Source organism: Odocoileus virginianus, chromosome 9 (genome assembly GCF_023699985.2).
Source record: "Odocoileus virginianus isolate 20LAN1187 ecotype Illinois chromosome 9, Ovbor_1.2, whole genome shotgun sequence".
Classification (NCBI taxonomy): Eukaryota; Metazoa; Chordata; class Mammalia; order Artiodactyla; family Cervidae; genus Odocoileus; species Odocoileus virginianus.
Window position 1 is genome coordinate 50,322,103 of NC_069682.1, and position 21,968 is coordinate 50,344,070.

A 21,968-nucleotide genomic window follows, 5' to 3' on the forward strand; every position below is an offset into this window, starting at 1 on the left:
GGGGCCCGCGGCGCTCCAGGACATGCCCACTTGACTGCCGCGGCTCGCCCCATCCTGCCGCGCAAGACTGGGACCAGGGCGCGATATCCGTCCCGCCGGGGGGCAGCGCGCAGGCGCGGCGCGTGGCTGCACGTCGACCTCCCGGCCTGCCCCGCGCTAGTGACGTCGTGCCGCCTGGTCCCAGCCGCTGCCGCTGCCGTCGCTACCGCCATTGAAGTCGGCGCCTAGACAGTACGTTCCGTCCCGCTAGCCGCCTCGCGCCCGCCCACGAGCGGCCCGCGCGCCCGGCAGCCGCCGCCGCCGCCGCCGCCCGGCTGGCCGGCGCCTGGGGAGGAGGCGGCGGGCCCGGGGCCGCGAGAGCTCGGGTGACAGGCCCGGCCTCGCGGGGAGGCCCGAGCCGGCGGGCGCCCTGGCCCCGCACCGCGCCGGTTGTTCATGAAGCATGTCGGCCACCAGCGTGGACCCCCAGGTAGCGGCGGGACCGAGGTCGCGGGGCCGGGCGGCGGGGTCGCGGGGGCCGCTCGCGGGGCCGGAGAAGGGGTCGGGCTGGGGTCACGGGGCCGGAGCGCCGTCGCCTGGGGCCACGGACCGGTTCGGGCCGGAGCGCGCCGCCCGCCGGGAGGGGTTCTGGTGGATAAGTTGTGTTTCTTCTCTCCGGGTGCTGTCCGTTCGCATGTCCGGCCTGCGGCGAATCAGAGAACAAAAGGACAAGATAATAAAGGTGAGCGAAGTCGGTATGGCAGCCGGGGACCGGGGCAGAGGGGCCCGAGAGCGGAGGGGGCAGCGCTCTCCGAGACCCGGTGCACGTGTATTGGGGGGAGAGAGGTCTCCGAAGCGGCGGCCAGGACCGCGGAGTTTTCCTCTCTCAGCTTCAGGGAGAGAAAACTTCGGAATTTGATACTGGGGGAGACGAAACAGGTCGAAAACAGGGACTTTTCAAGAAGTAAGTAAATCGACGGGGAGAGTAATTCCGTCGTTCCCTCTTTCCGCAGGGTCGGGGGTGGGGGGGCGGGGAGGGAAGGAGCCCAGGGGCTGAGCGACCCTCCTGTCCGTGACCCCAGGCGTGGGGCTGGCCTTTGGCCCTGTAATTCTGGCGCCTTACCCCAGTAGTTCAAGCCTCTGTCTTTTGAGTGTCCTGTAATCTCTTGGGATAGTCTGGCTTGGGGTCCACTCCCAGAACTCACTCCTGGGAAAACTGGTGACGCTTCATGTTTACTCCGTAGACTATTTTGAACCAGGGTGTGTGTGCCTCGGGTGTAACCAAATAGGGTTATCACGTTTGGAGATTGGAGAAGGCCCAGCACTTCTTTACCTTCCCCTCCTTTCCTGGCTGAGTATGGTGACAGTGGAAAGTAAGAGTGCAGCCAGATAATAGTTCAGAGACGTCCAGTTACAGCTTCCTGGCCTCACTCCCCACTCCTTGCTGGGCATACAAAGACCTTTGAATGCATCACCTTTACCAAATCCGGATTATGAGTTCCTGGCATTGTCTCATCTGCACCTTTGTTTTGTTCAGTTGTTAGTCCTGTCCAACTCTTTGCGACCCCATGAATCACAGCACACCAGGCCTCCCTGTCCATCTGTTTTGTTAGTGTCTACCAAATTCCAGTTAATTTTCATAAAAATCATAACCTAAGTTACTGAAAGTTTTGTTATCATTTTTCTAATTAGTTGTGTATCAATTCCGAACGTCTGTGTCCATTTTTAAAGTAAAAGCAATTTCTAGAAGTTGATGGACGTAAACTTGGGTTTTTCCAATTTCTATGATTAAAAGCAGTGTTTTAAGAATTCAAAGGTAATATGCTGCAAATTCTCTTGCAGTACAAAATGGATCTTTGCATCAGAAGGATACCGTTCACGACAATGACTTTGAGCCCTACCTTTCCGGACAGTCAAACCAGGTGAGTTTATCTTTTTATAACATATTTGCATTTAGTTCAACTGAGCTTTAAAAAGCAAATACACACTTACTACTGTATTTCTAACTTTATCATCCTGAAGAACAGAGATGCAGACCATAAAGTACTAGAGGTAAAGTAAGAAGCTGACAAAGGCTTGTTTTGAAGAGCAGCGTCACATCGAAGGTGGGGCATGAATGCAGTGAAGCTGGTCTTCTTTCTGGAGGAGATGACGTCCCACCGGGGCTGGCAGGCATGCAGCATTCTAGTTGGTTGGTCTCAGTATTGCTGGGTCAACGATGGCATTGCGTTTTACAAAGTGGAGCAGCACTTAGTTCTCTGAAGCTTTCCAGTGACTTTTTTTTTCTTAGCTCTGAGTGATTGGAATTTTGATCTAGGAGCAGCTAGAGCAGGACTCTGGAGTGAGGCTCCATCTTTGGGTTCTTCATGCCGCTGCTGACTGTGACGCTTTCTTGATGGCTTGCCCCCTCTGTGCTCGCTTACTTTTCTCTAGACAGTTAAAGAGGTGACTCCTGACAGCGTTGTGGGCAGGGTGAGATGACAGGGTGCCCTTAGAGCTCAAGGCAGTACCTAATGGGTTGTAGCCACCCGTTCTCTTAGGTGTTGCAGATTTTCTTAGCCTTGGCAGTAAGGGGATTGTGGATTGAAGTGCTGTCTGGGGGGCCGTCTTGCACATTGTAGGATGTTTAGGAGCCTCCTGGGCCTGCATCCATGAAATGTCATTAGTATCTGCATGCCATCCCGTGTGACAACCAGAAATGTCACAGGTGTCTTCTGGGGGGGCTGCGTTGTCCTGTCTAAAACCACTAGGTTAGTTTGAATTCAAGTTTAAACAAAACATCTGCCACTTCTAAAGTGCATGGTGTATGTTTGCTTTAGAATAAAATGAGGCTCTGCCTCTTTCCTGTGGAATGAAGCTGGGCTGCCTGTTTCCTTGCTTGTCTGCTCTTCTCTGGATTGTCTTAGGACTTTTCTCCATTCTCCTCTTTCCTGCTCCACTTGGCAGGACAGAGGCTGAGGGCCACACACAGCCCATCCCACCCCACCCCATCCCCAAGAACCCACCCCTCCTCTGGGCAGGACAAGGGACTGCTCTGTGATGGCCTTTCAGCCTGAGGTGTGGCAGGAAGTTGAGCAGACTTAAACTTATTTCTCTTGCATGATTTGCTCCAGCAGTGTTATGTATTAAATTTTAACCAAAAATATCGGGAGAGGAGGTTGCTTCACTTAAAACAAATTTTCATAAGGTAGGATGCTTTGAAAAAGAGTAGATGACTTTCTTTTCTTTTAAAATTTATTTTTGACTGCTCTGGGTCGTCTTCATTGCTGCATGTGGGCTTTTCTCTAGTTGCAGTGAGCAGGGGCTACTCTTTGTTGTGGTGTGTGAGCTTCTCATTGTGGTGGTTTCTCTTATTATGGAGCACGGGCTCTAGGGCCTGTGGACTTCAGTAGTTGTTGCACATGGGGTCAGTAGTTGTGGCTCATGGGCTCTAGAGCACCGGCTCAATAGTTGTGGTGCATGGACTTCTTTGCTCTGTGGCATGTGGGATCTTCCCAGAGCAGGGATTGAACCTATGTTCCCTGCATTGGCCGGTGGATTCTTCATCACTGGACCACCAGGGATCTTTGAGTAGGTGACTTTCTGATGTCAGTGGAGTACTCCAGCTGCCTTACTCTGGGGAGGCCATTTGGAAAGACTGGGGTAGGTTGGTGCTGTCAGTGGACACTTAAAAAATAGCCCCTTCATTCTGCGTGTTAAGATGTGCAGTTTTCAGCAAGATGACTAGACAGCACATCACTTAAGAGGGACTCTGTTGAGAAAACTCTTGACTGAAAGTAGACTGTCCAGAAATGCCCAATTGTGTAGGAAGCCTGCCACTCAGGAGGGCTCTTAGATCCTGGTTTTCCTCTCCTTTTCATATTAGGGACACAGACCGTGAGGGCCAGAGAGGCTCTGCTATGCCCAGTGGCAGAGCCAGGCTGTGGACTGAGGGGCGGAACTTCTCTCCAAGTGTGCAGCAGGGTCCATGGGTCCTGTGTGTGCCACTCCTGTCTTCACCAGGGCTGTGATGCCATCAAGAGTCCCTCCTCTAGATGTGGGCTCTGCTGCTGTATCCCTCCAGGCTGCTAGTGAGGAGGCCTGAGTGGTGATTGGTGTGGCCGGGAAGTGAGTGTCCACTTCCCGTCTGTGTGCTCAGCCTTTACTGAGGTGTTGTTGACATGAGATGAGCTGTATGTGTTTAAAGAAGGCAGTTTTCTATGTGACCTTTCCCTGGTATGCATGTGCACCTGTAGAGCTGTTGCTAAGGTGGAGGTTGTGGGCATATTCTTCAGCCTTGTGGTGCTTACCTGTCTTTTTTTAACCCAGACATTTTTTTTTAATCGAACTGTGCAGTAGCCAGTTGGAGACACTGGTTTTCTGGTTTGGGAAACCTTAAGGCTTCAAATGATTTGGAAAACATTTAAAAGCAGACCTGTCAGTTAAGTTAGGTGACTTGTACTGCTCTCTGGTAGATCTGCCTTCTTCGGATAGGCCCTGGGTCCCTGCTTCTGGTGTGTTTTTCTTCCTAGTGGCCTCAAAGAGCATCCTTATGTAGCAGCTCTGGATCTTCTTTTGTGACTTGAAATACTCGTCAGTCAGTACTTTGGAAATGATGAGGGTAGAGAAAGCACAGGGGAGGACAGCGGGGCTGGGGTAGGGGACCCAGGGGTGAGGGTGAGAGGCTTTGGGTGGGGCCCTAGGGATTCCCTGGTAGCTCAACTGGTAAAGAGTCTGCCTGTAATGCAGGAGACCCCGGTTCAGTTCCTGGGTCTCAGGAAGATTCGCTGGAGAAGGGATAGGCTATCCGCTCCAGTATACTTGGGCTTCCCTGGTGGCTAAGCTGGTAAAGAATCTGCCTGCAATGCGGGAGACCCGGGTTCAATCCCTGGGTTAGGCAGATCCCCTGGAGAAGGGAACAGCTACTCACTCCAGTATTCTGTCCTGGAGAATGCCATGGACTGTATAGTCCATGGGGTCACAAAGAGTCAGACACGACTGAGCGACTTTCACTTTCTGGGGCTACCAGGTTGTCCTGACTTTGCTCTCCTCAGGGTGTTCCTGCTTTCTAGTTCTCTGTTTCTACCTCTGAAAGGTAAGGAAAGACTGAAAGGACCCAGAAAATTCCTGCTCAGAGTTTTGGAGACAGTGCCTCTGAGTTTGGTGTGAGTGCTACAGGCTGACTGAGGGCCAAGTGTGTGGACGGAGGGGGCCCTGGGGCTCAGCGTCTTCACTCGAGCATCTGGTTTTTGGCAGACTCAGCAGCGTCTGATGGCTGACAGAAAGGGGGAAAGTCACCTTTTTCACTTTTCCTCTTGAATAATTCAGTTGTTCTGGGTGTAATGAGAAACGTTCACCTCCTAAGAAAAGAATGTTGTGTAAATTGACTCGTTTCAAGTTCTAGTGCTGATTCACTGGTAGTCGGTTTAAACCCGTTTGGGAGCCTTTTCGAAAGCTTTGCCATTGGTCGTGTCCTCTGATGAGATGTGGGCAGAGCCCCTCAAGTGCTGGGGGGTGTTCCTCCACCTGTGGGATCAGCGTGGCATCACCTCAAGACCTCATGTCCGCCGTCTCTCACATGCCATCCTGCGAGGTCGAGCTGGCTTGTCCCCATGTGAATGCTCCTCAGCATGCTTCGCAGGTGTTGTGTGTGTCTTGGGCTTCTGGAGGCTCCTTTCTGTTTCCCCTCCAGTCCCTTCTTTTGGTCATTGTAATGGTTGAGTCACTGTATTGTTTGTGAAACTTAAAGCATTTGAGTAATTTCAGAATTTCTTTCTTCTCAGCAAAATGGATATAGGGATCAAACATTTCAACTTTTAAAAGGGTGATTCTGGTCATTGAGAATGAGAGACTCTTTTTCCTAACGTGGCTAAGTTTTAAGTATAAAATAACTCTTAATTGTAGAATTAATTTATGGGTTTATTGTGTTTTACTGTTTGGGTTTTGGAAAAAGGTTGCCTGGGGCTGACTGTCAACAACTCTGAGTTTATACTGTTTGGAGTGTCCATTTTGTTTATCACTGTGACTTATTGGTCACAAGGAGGTGCCGCAAGAGTCCAACATATGGAGGTGTTTTTTCTACCATCACTGGACTAACTCTGCCTTGAAGACCTGTCAACCTTCCTTTTTTGAGGCCCTAAATTATACAGAGGCTGTAATTAGACGTCTCCTGTGTGAGAGGCAGTCGTCAGGGTTGTTTTACCTGAGTCCTCCTCAAGATTGAGTTTGTTCTGGACTGCTCCTTTGACTAGACCCGTGATATAGTTATACAGAGGTGTTAGTGTGCTCAGAGGAAGTGGGCAGTTTGTTTTATCCCTTTGGTCTCTGCACCCATGTCCCTGGCGGGTAAGCTTGAGCCTCCTGACCTCAGGTTGCATGGCTGACTAAGCAGACAGCGTGTTTGCTGTCTCAGGAGCCCAGCTGGGGAGCGTGTCTGTAGAGCCCGAGGGTGCGGTCAGGCGGGCTTCCGAGGGGCTGGGGTGATCACAAGCAGCCTGAACCGTGGGCGGCCCTGCAGCCCAGCTCACAGAGTGAGTACAGCTCAGTTGCCCTGTGACCTGGAGCCTGGACAGTCGGCCTAAGCACCATATATGGAAGGCCTTGAGCCCCATCTTTGTGAGGAGGGGATGCAGACTGCTGATCCCGGCAGCTTCACCTGTTACTCTGCTGCTTCACTCTCAAGAGTTTGGAGGGAGATCTGGCTGATGTGGGACTGGGCTGCCAGTGAGATGGGAATGAAAATGGATGTGGTTCCCAGTGCCAGAGGTCACTGCACACAGCCTGCTTGTGCCCCATGGTCCTGTGGGGACAGACAATGTCAGGAGGGGTTGGGCAGGGCTGGTTCGGCGCCTAGCTCTCCCAGTAGGGGGGCCCTGGCATGTGGAGACGCTATGGAGACTTGCCCATCCCCCATAGCTGGGTCCCCTCTGAGAGCCTGCCCAGCAAACGAGGGGCCAGACCTCTTTGGGCTCAGGGTTGGGGGTCCAGGCAGATGTCAAGAAAAGCCTGTGGAGGGATCTCTGGGGTGGCCCTTGACAGGGGCAGGAGTCCTGAGGGTTGAGAGTGGGAAAGGTATCCATCAGGTGAGTCATCAGCGAGCATCCTGGGCTGCTGTTAGACATGCCTGCTGCCTCTCGAGCACTTTGTCACCCTGTGCCTGTGCTGCCCGTGTCCCGCTCGAGCGTTACTGCTGTAGGACAGAGACCTGCCCTCAGGCTGCTTCCTGTGAGTGGTCACTCTTAGAGTGGCGGGGCGGGGGGCGTTTCCTGTCTTGAGTCACGATCACAACAAGTGGTACTGAGCATTTGGGTAGCCATGTGGGTCATCTGGATGTTTACCTTCTGTGTCCTGCCTGGGCTCCCATTGTGCAGAGTCAGTGCTGCTCACACCTGCGCTGAAGTGGATGTGCTTGGCGCGGTAGCGTCTCTGCCATGTCACGGCCTAACTTTTCCCATGCTTATTTCCGCAGAGTAACAGCTACCCCTCCATGGCAGACCCCTACCTGTCCAGCTATTACCCACCATCCATCGGATTCCCCTATTCCCTCAACGAGGCACCATGGTCTACAGGAGGGGACCCTCCAATCCCCTACCTCACCACCTACGGACAGCTCAGTAACGGAGACCACCACTTCGTGCACGATGCCGTTTTCGGGCAGCCTGGGGGACTGGGGAGCAACATCTACCAGCACAGGTTCAATTTTTTCCCTGAAAATCCTGCGTTTTCAGCCTGGGGGACGAGTGGGTCTCAGGGTCAACAGGCTCAGAGTTCAGCGTATGGAAACAGCTACACCTACCCGCCGAGCTCCTTGGGTGGCACAATTGTGGACGGACAGACAGGCTTTCACAGTGATACTCTCAACAAGGCACCAGGAATGAACAGCCTGGAGCAGGGCATGGTGGGCCTGAAGATTGGGGACGTCACCACCTCTGCGGTCAAGACGGTAGGGTCAGTCGTCAGCAGTGTGGCCATGACGGGCATCCTTTCCGGCAATGGTGGGACCAATGTGCCCCTGCCGGTATCAAAGCCAACCTCATGGGCTGCCATTGCCAGCAAACCTGCCAAACCACAACCGAAAATGAAGGCCAAGAGTGGGCCTGCCATTGGGGGGGCGCTGCCCCCGCCACCTATTAAACATAATATGGACATTGGTACTTGGGACAACAAGGGGTCTGTGCCCAAAGCCCCGGCCCCCCAGCAGGTGCCAGCCTCCTCGGTGGCCCCCCAGCCCCAGCCGGCCATGCAGCCTCTTCCCGCCCAACCTCCCCTTCCAGCCCCACCACAACACACGGCCCCCCAGCAGCTGCCCCAGACCCGCTGGGTTGCCCCTCGCAGCAGAAATGCGGCGTTTGGGCAGACCGGGGGCCCCAGCAGTGACAGTAACTCCCCTGGGAGCGCCCAGCCCAGCACGACCCTGAGCGCAGAGTCCCACCCCGTCTTAGAAAAACTGAAAGCCGCTCACAGTTACAACCCCAAGGAGTTTGACTGGAACCTGAAGAGCGGGCGCGTGTTCATCATCAAGAGTTACTCGGAGGATGACGTGCACCGCTCTATCAAGTATTCGCTCTGGTGTAGCACGGAGCATGGCAACCGGCGCCTGGACAGTGCCTTCCGTGCCCTGGGCAGCAAGGGGCCTGTCTACCTGCTCTTCAGCGTCAATGGCAGTGGCCATTTCTGCGGGGTGGCTGAGATGAAGTCGCCTGTGGACTACGGCACCAGCGCCGGGGTCTGGTCCCAGGACAAGTGGAAGGGCAAGTTCGACGTGAAGTGGATCTTCGTGAAGGACGTGCCCAACAGCCAGCTGCGGCACATCCGACTGGAAAACAACGACAACAAGCCGGTCACCAACTCGCGTGACACCCAAGAGGTACCCCTGGAGAAGGCGCGGCAGGTGCTGCGGATCATCGCCTCCTACAGGCACAGCACCTCCATCTTCGATGACTTCTCCCACTATGAGAGGCGCCAGGAGGAGGAGGAGGTGGTGCGCAAGGTGAGCATGGCCCAACACAGACGTTGAGCAGCTGTCACCACAGCACCTGGGTCCTAGCCAGTTGTTCAGAAACACTGGGTCATAGACTGTTGTAGAGGACTTGGGTGACTCGTTAGAACAGGGCTTCCCAGTCTCTGTCCAGCCCGGAACATTTAGAAATAGAGTTCTGTGGCCCCAGGGTGGATGGGCGAGGCTGCTGGGCCAGATGCCCCCACCAAGGCCCACCTGGGCGTGGCCCTCAGCAGTGGGGACACTCCAGTCTAGAAGTGGCTGCTTATTTCTTTTGTCTTAAAAACCCAGTATGCTGCAGTTTCTGGAAACTTGAATCTGCTCCATCTGGTAAGCAGCTGGCAGGGGAGATTGGGATGCAGACAGTTCATAACTGGAGTGTGTGTGTCTGGAAGCACAACAAAAGACCCTTGAACTAGTCTCTGAGCGGGTCCCCATCTCCTGTGACAGTGCACGGGGTGAGTCTGCTTGGTAGGAGACTGGCCCAGAAACGGGGAGGAAAGGGACACTGTGACACACTTAGTAGAGCCATTTTGTTAAGAGTTGAGCCTGAGATTCTTCCTGCAGCTTTGGTATTAAAATGTCTTTTCTTTCATGAAATGTCAGTTGATAATAGGTGGATTTTCAACCCTTTATAGTCTTCCTTGTCTTTTTTTTTTTTCCAAAAAAAAAAGCTTTGCCCATCTGGAAATTCAGTGTCCTGAGTGTTTTTTGACAGAAAGGCTTGTAAATGGGACATAGAGCACAGTGCTGGTAGCAGTTGGGAAGTTACACAGACTGACCACCTACAAAGCTTTGGAAACAGGTTGGTCCCACTGTCTCTTTGGGGCAGAAAAGAGATATCTTGTTATATTTTCAGTTAGTGTGAAATGGGGATGAAATGAAACGCAGAGATGCTGAATTTGCCTGGATAGGATGTAGGTCTTGCTCACGAGACTTGAGGCCCCTGGTGACCAGATGCTGGCTCTACATGTGTGTCTCATGCGCTGTGGCCCTTGGTTCTGATGGTTGTAATGAGCTGAGGGGTAGACTTCTGCCCTGCCCTGGTGAGTGTGTGAGGTACCCCTGTCCTGGAATTTGCCTTGTGGTGATGCGCTTGCATGTCGGGAACAGGTAGATGGAGGAGCCACCCAAGCCCAGACCCTCGGGGCCCATGGCTTGCAGCTGTTCCTCTGGGAGTCTCCTTAGCAGGGCTGTCCTCTGGCTTTGCTGGGAGGCTTACCTGGGCTGTCCCTCCCCCTGGGGCAGGGGTACTGCAGAAGCAGGCACCATGAGCCAGCTGCATCTGTCCACAGGGGTCAGTGCTAGGTTAATTCACGTCTTGGAACTCCAACCTGTTGCTGTCCTGGGGAGATCTCAGGTCTCTCTCGGCTCTGTGGGCTGTAGAAGAACGTGGGTGGGTCTTGTTTTGGCCCCACAAATGTCTACCAGGACACTTGTCCCTGTGGTTTCTTCTGGAGTTGGCAACTGGTGCTGATTTCCTGGCAGGAATTGGGTGTGTCCTTAAAAAAGATGTGACTGAGATGAGGGTTGAAGCAGCTCCCTTGTAACCTCTGAGCTTGCTGGTGGGGCCACCATCACCAGGAAGCCCACCCTGGAGATGCTCAGGTAGTCTTTTTGTTTATCAGCTGGTGTTTGACATGATTGTGACACCTAGCGACGTGTTGCATTGAAAGGTTAGATGTGCTTGCCGTTTTGCAGGTGTGCCACTGTCCTGCACCTCAGCTGTCCATCTGAAAGCGGGCTGGCTCTGTTGGGAAGCACCTGGTCTTGTGGCAGCTGGGTCAGACCCAGGCCTGCAAGCCTCTGGGCTTTAAATCTAGAGATGGTCACTCCCTAGGGTGCTTAAAATAGTGCAGGTTTTAAGTGACAGAATCACGTTGGAGAGTTCCTCATACGACCAGACTGGCCGCTGCCCGCAGTCAGCTCTGCAGACATAGTGACTGCATGGAAAACTGGGCAGAGATGGAGGGTCAGGATTGAGCCTCTGCTGGGGAGGCAGACAGTCGGCCTCTGTTGGGCTTGGTCTGAGAAGGGGCTGTTCCAATCTCAAGGTGGTGGTCGTTGTCATGGTTAGAGGGAGTCGGGGCTGTGGGAGAAGCCTGCCCTTGTCAGCATCACTTCAGCCGCAGCCACTTTGAACTCGGAAGAGAGTCCGGCCTTGCTGTCCACGAGGGGCAGGATCTGGGTTCTTTCTAGAAGGATGTAGGACACACAACTCCTAGCGTTTCCCAGTCAGAGTTCAGGGTCGGGAGGCACAGTTAATTCCTGGAGTCATAGCTGTCCAACAGCCTGCCTGCTCAGCCACATATTTTGGGGCTTTTTCAGGACAAGAGGATAGTAAGAAAAGTACAGCAGGTGCTCCTGAGGTTGACTAGCCCTGGGTGATGACATGGAGGACCAGGGAATTGGGGTCTTGTTAACCTGAAGGTACCTGAGGTCAGTTTTAGCAAAAGAGAGCGTTTTTACTGCATTATACTATACACGTGTAGTGACTCTTGATTGTTTGGGTGTTGTGTCATCGACCAGCCTCTGCCCAGCAGGGTCCTTCCCAGCTTCACCTATCAAGAGGGGCAGTGGAGGAGGGGGGGCGGCGCGGGCGGGGAACGTTGGCGCATTTGCAGTCGAGTCAAGTGGCACATCGTAAGGAGGGGCTGAGATGGCTTTCAGCAGGTGGGCAGATGTGGGGACGTGGAGGGCTGGAACTGTGCTCACAGGCTGCTCACACACCCGCCCTGGGAAAGGTGGTCCTGTGGGCAGTAGGAAGCAAACTCGCCAGAGGAGCCTTCCCTGCCCAGGTGTCACCACATGTCAGTGGTTATGAGGTGCCTGGCCCATGTGGCCAGGACCCTGTAGCTTGGAGCTGCCGTGGGTGGTGGCCAAGCGGGGAGCAGGGTCCAGATCTGGCCACATCAGCTGGACTTGGAGGCAGGTTGTCTGTGTGCGCGATGGTCCGTGTATTACACTCTCTCATTTCCTTGCAGGAACGGCAGAGTCGAAGCAAGCAGTGAGGGTGCAGCAGGCTCTCGTGCCTCTGACGTGGGGCTGCGCGGCTGAGGGCGTGTGCCTGGTGCTGTATCCTGGCGGCGGCTCTGCTGGCCTCGTGCAGTGCTCGCCTGCTCACATCTTTATGTCCTTTGTAGTTTATTTTTGCCCAGATGAATCTGCATTCATTTGTATTTTTTCTATGTATCATATAGTATTGTAGAACTCACTAATAAAGGACTATGTTTTTGTCAGCTTATCAATCACACTGACCTAACACGAAATGTAAGTATCCTTAAAAACAAAAACCTAATTCATCCCAAAGATTTATTATTTTGGGGGAACGTCATGTTCCTATTCTTATATTCACAGTCATTTAACATTTTTATGTGAGACCTTTTGTCTCTCACCCCTTTTGCTTTAATACTGAACATAAGACACCATGAGTTGTCTGCCGTTTTGTGTGTTGTGTTTTAATTTTGCTTCCCTTCAGGATGCTGAAGTCCCCAGGCTGATGACCACCTTGTTTGGCTGCTTTGCCATTTCTTTTGTTATCTGTCTGAGATGCTCATCTGCCCACTTGATAATCTACTAGGCAGAGGATAAATTTCAGTTTTTCGAAAAGTTTGGTGAACCTGCTCTCTCCTTGGAGCACCTGCCTCTTCCCTCCGTGTGCACCTGGGGTCTGCTGCGTTCCTGGTCGGAGGTGACCACAGGCCAGGTGCGGAGGGGTTCCTTCTGTGTGCAGACCATTTTACTTCCCCCTTTTTTTCACTGGAGAGTCCTCGAGCTGTTTCACGTTTTTATATCAATAATACTGAGCTTTAAACGTGAGATCTGGTAGTCCAGAGCAGTGTGATGGATGATGCTCCTGGTTGTAAAGTTCAGTGTGTGGGGTCTGTAGTTTCTTTTATCCTGTTGAATGGGTAAAACAAAAAAAATCTTTTAGAAACTTAATTTGCTGTCATGTTTTGTGGAATGAGGGGCCACTGAAGAACTCGCCATGGGAGTTAGAGCATGAACGTGGTGTGCATGCCTGCCTCACGCTCACCGCACACGATTCGAGCAGAGGGCCTCCCAGGCAGAGTGCAGGTGCTTCTGAAAACTGTGCTCGACAGGCCCTCCGAGTCACAGTGCAAACAGTTTTATTTAGACTTGTATTTAGAACGTGTCACTTTCTTTGAACCGTTACCGCCTGTGCAGTCTCGGACGACATCGGATAACTTTCTCTAGAAGAATACAAGCCTTAATAAACAATAGCCGTTCAGCAAGTCTTCTGTCACTTCATTCTTCACCCCTCCTCTACCAATTAACGTTTTAACTGCAGAGCCGGTTCACTCAACTCTCCAGAGGCCTGTGTGTCCCCCACGTCTGCTTCCATTTCTCACGTGTGCTCGGTCCTCGGGCAGCCTCAGAGAGCATGTGGTTCCTGGCTCAGCACATGGTCGGTGAGCAATGTGCCGACGGCCGCACTGTGCCAGGGCGTCCACCTGCTCCTGCCAGTCAGTGGCAGAGGTCAGGGCAGGATTGGCTGCTGACTTGCTCTGAGGGTGTGTCCCCCCCCCCCCCCCCCCCCCCCGCTGGCTTTGCAGACACTTCGGACTGAATGTGCCGAGGAGGACAACACATGCAGGTGTGTGCGAGGGGTTGCAGGGATGCGTATGATCGCCATGTCCCATCCTGCTTTCAAAGGGTTTGCTGCTTGTCAGCTGTCCCCTCACACCCAGCTCGTCAACCCGCCTTGTCCTCCCTCTGTCCGCCCAGAAGCCTGCCATGCGGGAGTTCCATGATGGGTTTCATCTGCCCCGTGTGCTCCACGGAGTCCCTCCAGCTCCAGAGGTTTCCTTGGAGGGTCTGACTGCAGACCCCATCCTCACGGGCTGGTCCGCAGAGAGCTCAGCCTGCCGGTGGCTTCTCCCTTGGTGGGGTCCTGCCCCTCTGGCCCCTTGCCATCCAAGATCTCCAAGATGGGGAGGCAAGAGCTGAGCTGAAGCAAGAGCTCAACTGAGATGAGATTTGGAGCCGAGGCACATGCTTGGGTCCTCATGTCATGTCAGCAGCCAACAGAGCCCCTTGGGCTCCTGGGCCCTGTGTGCAAATTGCTCTCCCACACATAGATACGCTGCTTCCTCCCCATACACACACACACACACACACATACATGTGCACACACAAACATGCTAGTTCCTCCCTCTACACACACACACATGCTGCTTCCTCCCCCCTACACACACACACACACACACACACACACACACATCTATGCTGGTTCCTCCTGTATCACACACACACACACACACACACACACACACATCTATGCTGGTTCCTCCTGTATCACACACACACACACACACACACACACACACATCTATGCTGGTTCCTCCTGTATCACACACACACACACACACACACACACACACACACACACACATCTATGCTGGTTCCTCCTGTATCCTGGAGTCACCTGAGATTTGCACAATCAACTTTTTTCCCAAAACCAGCGTGTTGTAAAGGAATTGGAGCAGCGGTCCCCACCTGTCTTCACTCCAGTGACTGGATGGATCCCGTGGGGAATGTTTTCCAGCTGAGCCATCACTGATGGACAGTGTTCTTATTTCTGAAAGGCCCCTAGAGGAGGGTGTGGGGAAGGTGGAGAGGATACCTCTTTGCCGGGCAGCAGGTGCAGGGTTATTGCTACCTGGACGCAGTGTCAGCCTCAGACCCACCTCTGGTGGGGGTCTTCCTGAGGGCAACTCTGGGAGCAAACAGGTGCCCGATCAGCTGTCCCTGTGGTGACATAGGGTGAGGGTCCTGGCAGGTGTGGAGCTGGGAGGGTGCAGGAGCAGGATGGCTGGACCTTCAGCATGGACCACTCTGGCCTCTTGCAGCCTGGGAGTCTGGGTGATGGTTTCTCATGTGACCAGGCTGCGTGCCCTTGGGAGCCTGGGAGGGGAAGGGAGATGAGGGGCTGGTGTGTGGCCCCTGCTGTGAGCACAGGGCCATATCACCTCGGCCCTGTGTAACTGGCTCGGAAATTAGGGACTTCTGTAGGTGGAGGGGAGAAGGGGGACCCTCCCTGGCAGGGGCCTGCCAGGCTGGGGACCCAAGGTACAGTGCTGTGGGCAAGTGGCCAGAGGTGGTGTCCAGCCCAGGCAGTGCCCCTCCCCACCACGTGTCAGTTCTGCTGCCACCTCCACCAGTGAGGAGGACACCCTCGGCCATCCCTCTGTCTTTGGATGGTTTGCCTGGGTTGGGTTAGTGGTGGCCTCAGCCATCGCCAGGGCAGATGTGGCCAGCCCCACCACTGACTTGGTGGGAGAGACGGAGAGGGAGCAAGTACTATTTCTCAGTCCAGGTAGAAAAGTCAGGAGGGTGGGCTTGATGAGCCCTGAGACATCTGGGTCCCTTGGCAGAGCTGCTGCATGGGGCAGAGGAGGGCCTTACTCCCCTTTGCTATTCTGGGGGACCTGCCAGCCCTCGGGACAGGGCTTAGGCACCTGGAGATGGGGAGGTACCAGGTGCTGTGAGAGGAGCCCTGGTTTCCGGTTGAGATGGCTGCTCAGAAAGGCACATTCCTGGGGGCGGGGACCAGTGCGGGGCTGGCGAGGAAGCCACATTCTTTGCTCTCCAACTTTTAATTTGGAAATAATCTCCAACTTTTAATTTGGAAATAATGTCAAGTTTACAGAGAATCTGTGAGAAGAGAACAGAGGGCACCTTTTACCCAGATTTGCTTGTTGGTAGTGTTTGGCCCCACTTCCTTGGTCATTTGCTTGCTGCGTTTGCATGGATGTGTCATACACGTGTGTTGTAGACAGGTGTGCCTGTCTTGTATGTGTATGTGTGTGTTGTGTGTGTGCATGTGTGCTGTATATGTGTGTGGAAGGTTGTGTGTATGTACCTAGGTATGTATTGTATATATGTGTGTGGGTATGTGTTGTGTGTATATGTCATATGTACATGTAGGGTTGGGCTTGCCCGGTGGCTCAGGTGTAAAGAACTTTCCTGCAATGAGAGAGATGGGGGATTGATCCCTGGGTTGGGGAAGATCCCCTGAAGGAGGGCATGGCAATCCACTCCAGTATTCTTGCCTGGAGAATCCGCATGGACAAAGGAGCCTGGAGGGCTACAGTCCATGGGGTTGCAAAGAGTTGGACATGACTGAAGCGACTCAGCACATATACACGCACATGTAGGGTTGCGTGTTGTTTATGATGTATATGTGTGTTTGTAGGTATGTGTTGTATGTGTGGGCTGTGTGTACAGGTAGACTGTTGTATATGTGTGTAGGTGTGTGATGCATGTATCTATGTGTAGATGTGTGCAGTAGACGCATACATGTGTATGTACAGGTAGGTATTGCTGTATATGTGTGTTGCATGTACGCACAGGTTGCGTGTGTGTTCTCGCCCCGTGGGAGGTCTGTGGAGCTCTCAGCAGATGCCCTTGTGTGTTGGGCTGCAGCACATTAGGCGTCAGTGAGTGGATACAGCTGGGCCCTGTTTGGTTGTCAACACAACAGTGTCCTTGGCAGCATCTTGGGGGAGGAGGGAGTGCTTCCTGGTGAGGCCTCCCCTCCCCCGCCATTGCCATGGATGATGACCTCCCACCCTACCCCACTCCTACCCCTCCAGCTCATCCTACAGACTTCTCCGGGTGGCCTGCCCCACAGTGGCCTCCTCTGGCAATTGCTATTCCAGGGCCGTGCAGAGGGAGGGCCCTCCACTGGCAGAAGGAGGGACAAGGGTCCAGGGTGGGCCAGCAGGCGCTCAGCAGGACCCATCCCACTGGAGGATGAACTGCGGTGTCCCCTTGCTCATGTGAGACTGGCACCAGCTCTGCAGGAGGCCCATCATCCAAGGGGTCCTGAGTGATGACTGCCCTCGGTTCCCCACCATGGTAGCAGGCTGGGCAGCCTCTCCCTGCCCGCACCCACTGTGAAGACAGCTGCAACGAAGGTTCCGACGTGGCCCTGGTAGATGAGGCCCCGTGCTTCATGCCTGAGCCCTGGGTCAGTTCTACCAGAAGTACAGTTTCCAGGGAGGGGCCAGGGCCTGTGGCTCACCTGTTTTTGCTAAATGGCACCCTTTCCCCTGGTCACCTCCCCCAGTGACGTCCGGGCTCCTTCCTGCCCAAGTGCATGCCTGGTGCAGACACCTGAAAGGTGTCACCCTGTGGAGTGGACATGTACCTTCATGCAGGTCCCCAGGGCCTCCTACTGTCCCCAAGCCCTGCAGTCACTGAATCCTGGAATTCAGCCAGCCTTTGGAGCTCTGGTCACTGGCCTTCTTCAAAGCTTGTTGACACAGTGCCTACCCCTGTGGGCCACAAGGGTCACAGAGAACATCTGGATGGTGAGCAGACGGCGGAATGCTGGTGGGGTGGACAGGGAGAGCCAGGGGTGAGGCCCAGCCACAGGGGGACTTCCTAGTGCTCCAGGTCCCAGCTGCATGGGAGGTGGGGGCGCTGGTGGTGGAGTTGGGGGCACTGGTGGTGGGAGGTGAGGTGTAAATGCAGGTGCTGCCAGAAAACACACGGCTCCGTCTGGCCTTCCTGGGACAGTTCCCACCAGTGCCTTACTCCTGGGCAGTTGAGGGCAGCAAAGCTCAGGGCTGGGCCCATCCAACCCCCTCCCCCTGCCCAAGGCTGGGGGTCCCAGGAGGGGATGGCCTAGAGCTGGCTTCACTCTCACCTCCAGCCACAGCTTTTCTGCCACAGACTGTGAAAGGGCGTGGCCTGGTGGCACCAGGATGGGGTGGAGATGGGGCTGTGGGGAGGCCCTGCCAGGCCTGGAGGGCAGAGGCTGGCTGGAGAGGAAGGTAGACAGACCCTGGCAGCCTGGGACAGGTCCTGATCTGGCCTCTCTGGCTGCCAGTGAGGGACCCTAGGGTTGGCCAGCTTAGCTTCAGGAGCTGGAGGGAGTGAGGAAATGACTGCGAACAGTACGGGTGCCCTGGGACACTTGCTCCTGGGGCGGCTGGGACAGAGCTGAGACCTGAGGACCATCTAGCCGGTGGGGAGGGCAGAAGCGCTTTCCATTTAGAGCACCTGGGAGTGCACAGGGCCCTGCTTCTTTCCGACCCTCAAGCTGCCTTCTGTGCTCTGTACACACACAGGGCTGCGTGCACACATGTGCACACCAGACATACAGACATGGCTATGTGCATGAGCAAGCACATGTGCCTGATTGTGGGCACACATGTAACCCATTACAAACACACACACACACAGACGTGAACATATACAAATCCACACTCCTGCACAAGCACATGGGCCCTGGCCACACCGATGGCTAGTTGTGAAGGTGACAGTGGTTCAAGATGGGCAAGGGTGGCTTGTCAGGAATCCTGCCTGACCCTCCATCTGGGCAGGTGGTCTGTGTGAGAGAAGTGGGGCTTACCTGGGAATGGGCCTTCTGTGGGCTCTGGGACATCATCCCTGGGAGTGGGCCTTCCGTTGGCTCTGGGACATCATCTGTGACCTTTGGACAGACAAGCTCTGAGAGGGATAGCCCCTGTGTGTTCTAAACCAGGAGGCAGGCCGTGTGCCCACAGTGGGGTCTGTACTTCTCCGAGTGTGACGTGGTTGGGAAGATGCGATCTGGGTGCCAGGACAGGGGTCTTTCCTGACATTTTGAAGGATGGTGGGGAAAGGACATTGGAGACTGTCCAAGTGTCAGCTGAGCCTGGGGCTGCCTGGGCAGTGAAGGCGGCAGCCTCCATGGCCTGGTGAGAGCTGTCCTGTGTGGGGTCAGGGACCCGAGCGTCACATCCAGCGACCTGTCTCTGAGAGCCCCACACAGCACCACTCAACTCTCAGCTCTTTGCCTTACTCTGTCACCTCCTCTCCTGTGTCCTCATTATGTGGCCACTCTCCTATATAAATGGTGATGATGGTGGTGGTGATCATTATGGTGATGGTGATGATTTACTGAGTGAACGTGTCTGAGCTCACCCTCCAGCCACAGATGAGGAAATAAGGCGCAGAGAGGCGAACGAATTCGGTGAGGCCCGAGACTGGTCGTAGCCGATGACTAAGGGGCCGACTTCCTGCCTGCTGTTATCAAGAGGCTCCTGTTCTGTCTGTTCCAGGCTCAGCTCCTGTCAGGTTCCCTCTCCACCCATCAGGGTCCCATCCCAGACCTTGGCGGCACTTGTGGCCTGGTCCCCCACAACGGACTCGGAAATGTTTGTTGAACGAAGAAAGGAAAGCATCTAGGTGCGCCCCTCCGCTCTCACACGCTGCAGCAGAATCCCGCAGCGTCCCAGAGGCGCCCTCATGTGGTAAGTCCCGGCATCTGCAAGGGGCTGGGCGCAGACCCGGTGCGTGTGTTTTGCGGAGCGCCCTGTCCTGACCTGCAGAGACAATACTCACTGAGGAAAGCTGGCCCTCTGTGCCTTCTGAGCTATGACAGGGCACAGCCTGGAGCTGGGAGTGTCCCAAGCCTGGTCTTGTTGGTCATCATTCCTGTGGGGTGCACACTGCTCACAGAGCTGATCTTCCCCGGGGCAGGTCACAGGTCTTGGTCCCAGCTTGCGACGCTCAGCAGGAGGGTACAGGTGGTCCAACCCCAGGACAGCCCAAGTGCCCTCCCCGAGTACCTGGGGCTCCTGGCGAGGCTGGGCTCCAAGGCCAGAGTGGTGTCCCACACCGGGTGGTGACCCTGGGGTGGGGAGTCAGGCAGCCCACAGGCAATTGGGGGCAGCTTGAAAGGACCTGCTGAACAAGGCTGAGGACCCGAGGTGGGGCCTGGAACCCTGTTATCTTTTGGGGAGGCTGTGTGTTTTCATCTCCCCCTGGCCCTGGGGCTCAGCTGTCGTCACCCCCACCAGAGTGTCTTCAGAGTGGCTTCTTGGAGGGCCTTGCCCCAGTCACTTCTGGCCCCCATCTTCCAGCACGGTGGGCCTTGCCCCGGTCACTTCCGGCTCAAGCTCCCTGGTGGTGAATGTTGAGGCACCAGCCCACCAGCTGGGGCGGGCAGTGGACCTGGGGAGGGCAGATTTGTGCCGGTCTCTGTGTCCATTCTTGTCTAGGCTGCTGATGTCCATCAGGGAGCCAGGCGAGTCCCTATGTGGAGGTGGGGACAGCTGCAGGAATGTCTGTGGGACAGGGAGTGTATGGCCATGCCCCCCCAAAATAACATGCCCCCAGCTCAGCCAAGGGGTCAGCCGAGCCTTGGTTTCCCCAGGGCCCCCTCTCTCATCCACCCTAGGAGATGCACTGGTCTTGTTCTCTTTGTGCCAAGGAGAACAGGGATGTGACGCTGAGGAGGGACGTGCCGAGTGCAGGGCCTGCCTGAGTGTGGGGGCCCCGATTCTGTGATCTCTGCTTTGCAGCCTTGTGGGCATGTGGAGAGGATGCGGTGGAGGTGTGTGTGTGTATGATAAGACCCCACCACCTCTCAGTCTCTCTGGAATGGGGACCCCACAGAGCGGCAGACCCCCCCCTCCCCTCTCCCTGCTGGGAAGCCTGGGGAACAGCCCTGCACCACCCCTGCTTCTCGACGGTCACTCATTGCTCTGCACCCCACTTGGCTGCTGGAAGCCCAGGGATGAAGGCTGTTCTGGTGAACTGTGCTCCCAGGGTCCCTGCCAGGCCAGGAGGTGACCAGGTAGATGGGTCGGAGAGCTGGGTTCCTGATCTCTGCCCCAGCCAGAGGATTGCTGGGTACCTGGACCTGAGGGCACCCTACCCTGGAGGCAGGGTCAGAACAGGGCAGAGAGAATGGGAGCATGTAGGAGGGGACTGTCAGGCCTGGGCTGACTGCTGCTTGACCTCGCATCGGAGTGGGCTATGCTGGAGTGCCTAGGGGCTGGGGGGGGGGGGGAGGGCGCGACGTGCTCCAGGGGTTTCTGGAGGCTTCTGTGGGCAGGCGGCATCAGCCTTGGTGTTTATTAGGTTTCATTCAAAGCAGAAAAGTCCTTTCCACAGGGCTGGACCCTTGGGCAGGCTCATCGTGGGGTAGGTGGGTCCCTGGCCATCGGCTGGAGTGTCCTGGCCTGGACCCAGGCTGGTACCAGCCCCAGTGCAGGGGTGTTTCGAGCACTCACACAAGCTTGTGGTCCCCAGGATGACTCCTTGGATCTCCATAGGGAGTGTCCCATGGGCCAGGCACTGGTCAGGAGCTCGGGGGCCCAGTTCTTCCCCAAGAGTGGGGTCAGGGGTCCGTGTGCGGGTGTGTGAGCAGGGAGGCTGAACACGGACCTGCAGGGCTCTGTGGGGTGCAGCGCGCAGGCCTGGCTCTGTCCTGCAGCACGTGGCCCTCCCCGCACTGCAGCTGTCTCGCAGCGGTATCCCAGCCCGGCACCGCCAGCCTGGCGGAGGTCTTGAGAACCCCTAGCACCACGGACCTGCTGGGTGGGATTGGAGCTTAGGCGGACTGTGACCTCAGACCTCCTTTAGGGGAGGGTTCTGGGGGGCAGAGCCCCAAGCTTCTTCCTGAGGCCTCCCACTGGATCCTGGCCAGCCTGGGGAATATGCTGAGGTGTCCCCCACACCTGGCGAACCACTTGGAAGGTCCATTCTGGTCAGGAGCCATGGCCCCAGGAAGGGAGATAAACAAGCACAGAGCCTAGCCGATTCCCGCTCCAGACAGCTAGGGACGCGGGGCCACTCCCTCAGGAAGAAGGTGCAAGCTGTCCCCTGATACAGCCACAAGAGAAAGCTCAGACAGGACAAGGCCCCCGCTTCCTTCCACACCTAGTGGGGACACCCAGACCTAGGGCTGCCCAGAGTGACCCTGAGGCCCCTGCTGGGCTCCTCCTTCCCCCTCGACCAAAGGTGCCCTTGGGGGTGCTGTCTGCACCCCTCACAGAGGAAGGAAGAAGGGACCAGCCGTGCTGCGCCACTGTCGGGCTGCGGCTCTCTTAGCCTTTCCTGTCCTCCAGGGGGCAGGAGATCAGAGGACCCTGTCTTAGGGCTCTGTAGTGACCCTGATGTGATGCTGTGGGGCAGACGGAGGCCCCTGGCTCCTGCTCCCAAGTCTCAGGGCTGGGCTGGAGGGCTGAGCTGCAGGGGAGGGGAGGTG

General features: G+C 55.5%; 1 protein-coding gene across 4 annotated transcripts; it reads left to right on the forward strand.

The window, feature by feature from the left end:
- The first annotated feature begins 166 nt into the window (after positions 1–166).
- YTHDF1 (YTH N6-methyladenosine RNA binding protein F1) lies at positions 167–12,195 on the forward strand. Of its 4 annotated transcripts, none has more exons than XR_011489544.1 (6): positions 167–469; positions 697–721; positions 1,822–1,901; positions 7,427–8,947; positions 9,631–9,761; positions 11,941–12,195. XR_011489544.1 is itself a non-coding variant. In XM_070472434.1 (5 exons), exons 1-5 carry the CDS (start codon positions 443–445, stop codon positions 11,965–11,967), a joined length of 1,680 nt encoding a protein of 559 aa, XP_070328535.1. In that variant the 5' UTR covers positions 169–442; the 3' UTR covers positions 11,968–12,195. The 4 variants fall into 4 exon arrangements, 1 of the variants encoding a protein (XP_070328535.1); XR_011489546.1 differs by lacking the exon at positions 167–469 and adding an exon at positions 870–943 and having other exon boundaries at positions 574–721; XR_011489545.1 differs by lacking the exon at positions 697–721.
- Positions 12,196–21,968: the final 9,773 nt, after the last annotated feature.

Bases quoted from the DNA above. Each gene is read 5' to 3' on its own strand.
- YTHDF1 (XM_070472434.1), top strand. From the start codon at position 443: ATGTCGGCCACCAGCGTGGACCCCCAG. The intron at 722-1,821 runs GTGAGCGAAGTC...ATTCTCTTGCAG, and splicing joins AAAAGGACAAGATAATAAAG to TACAAAATGGATCTTTGCAT. The intron at 8,948-11,940 runs GTGAGCATGGCC...ATTTCCTTGCAG, and splicing joins AGGAGGAGGTGGTGCGCAAG to GAACGGCAGAGTCGAAGCAA.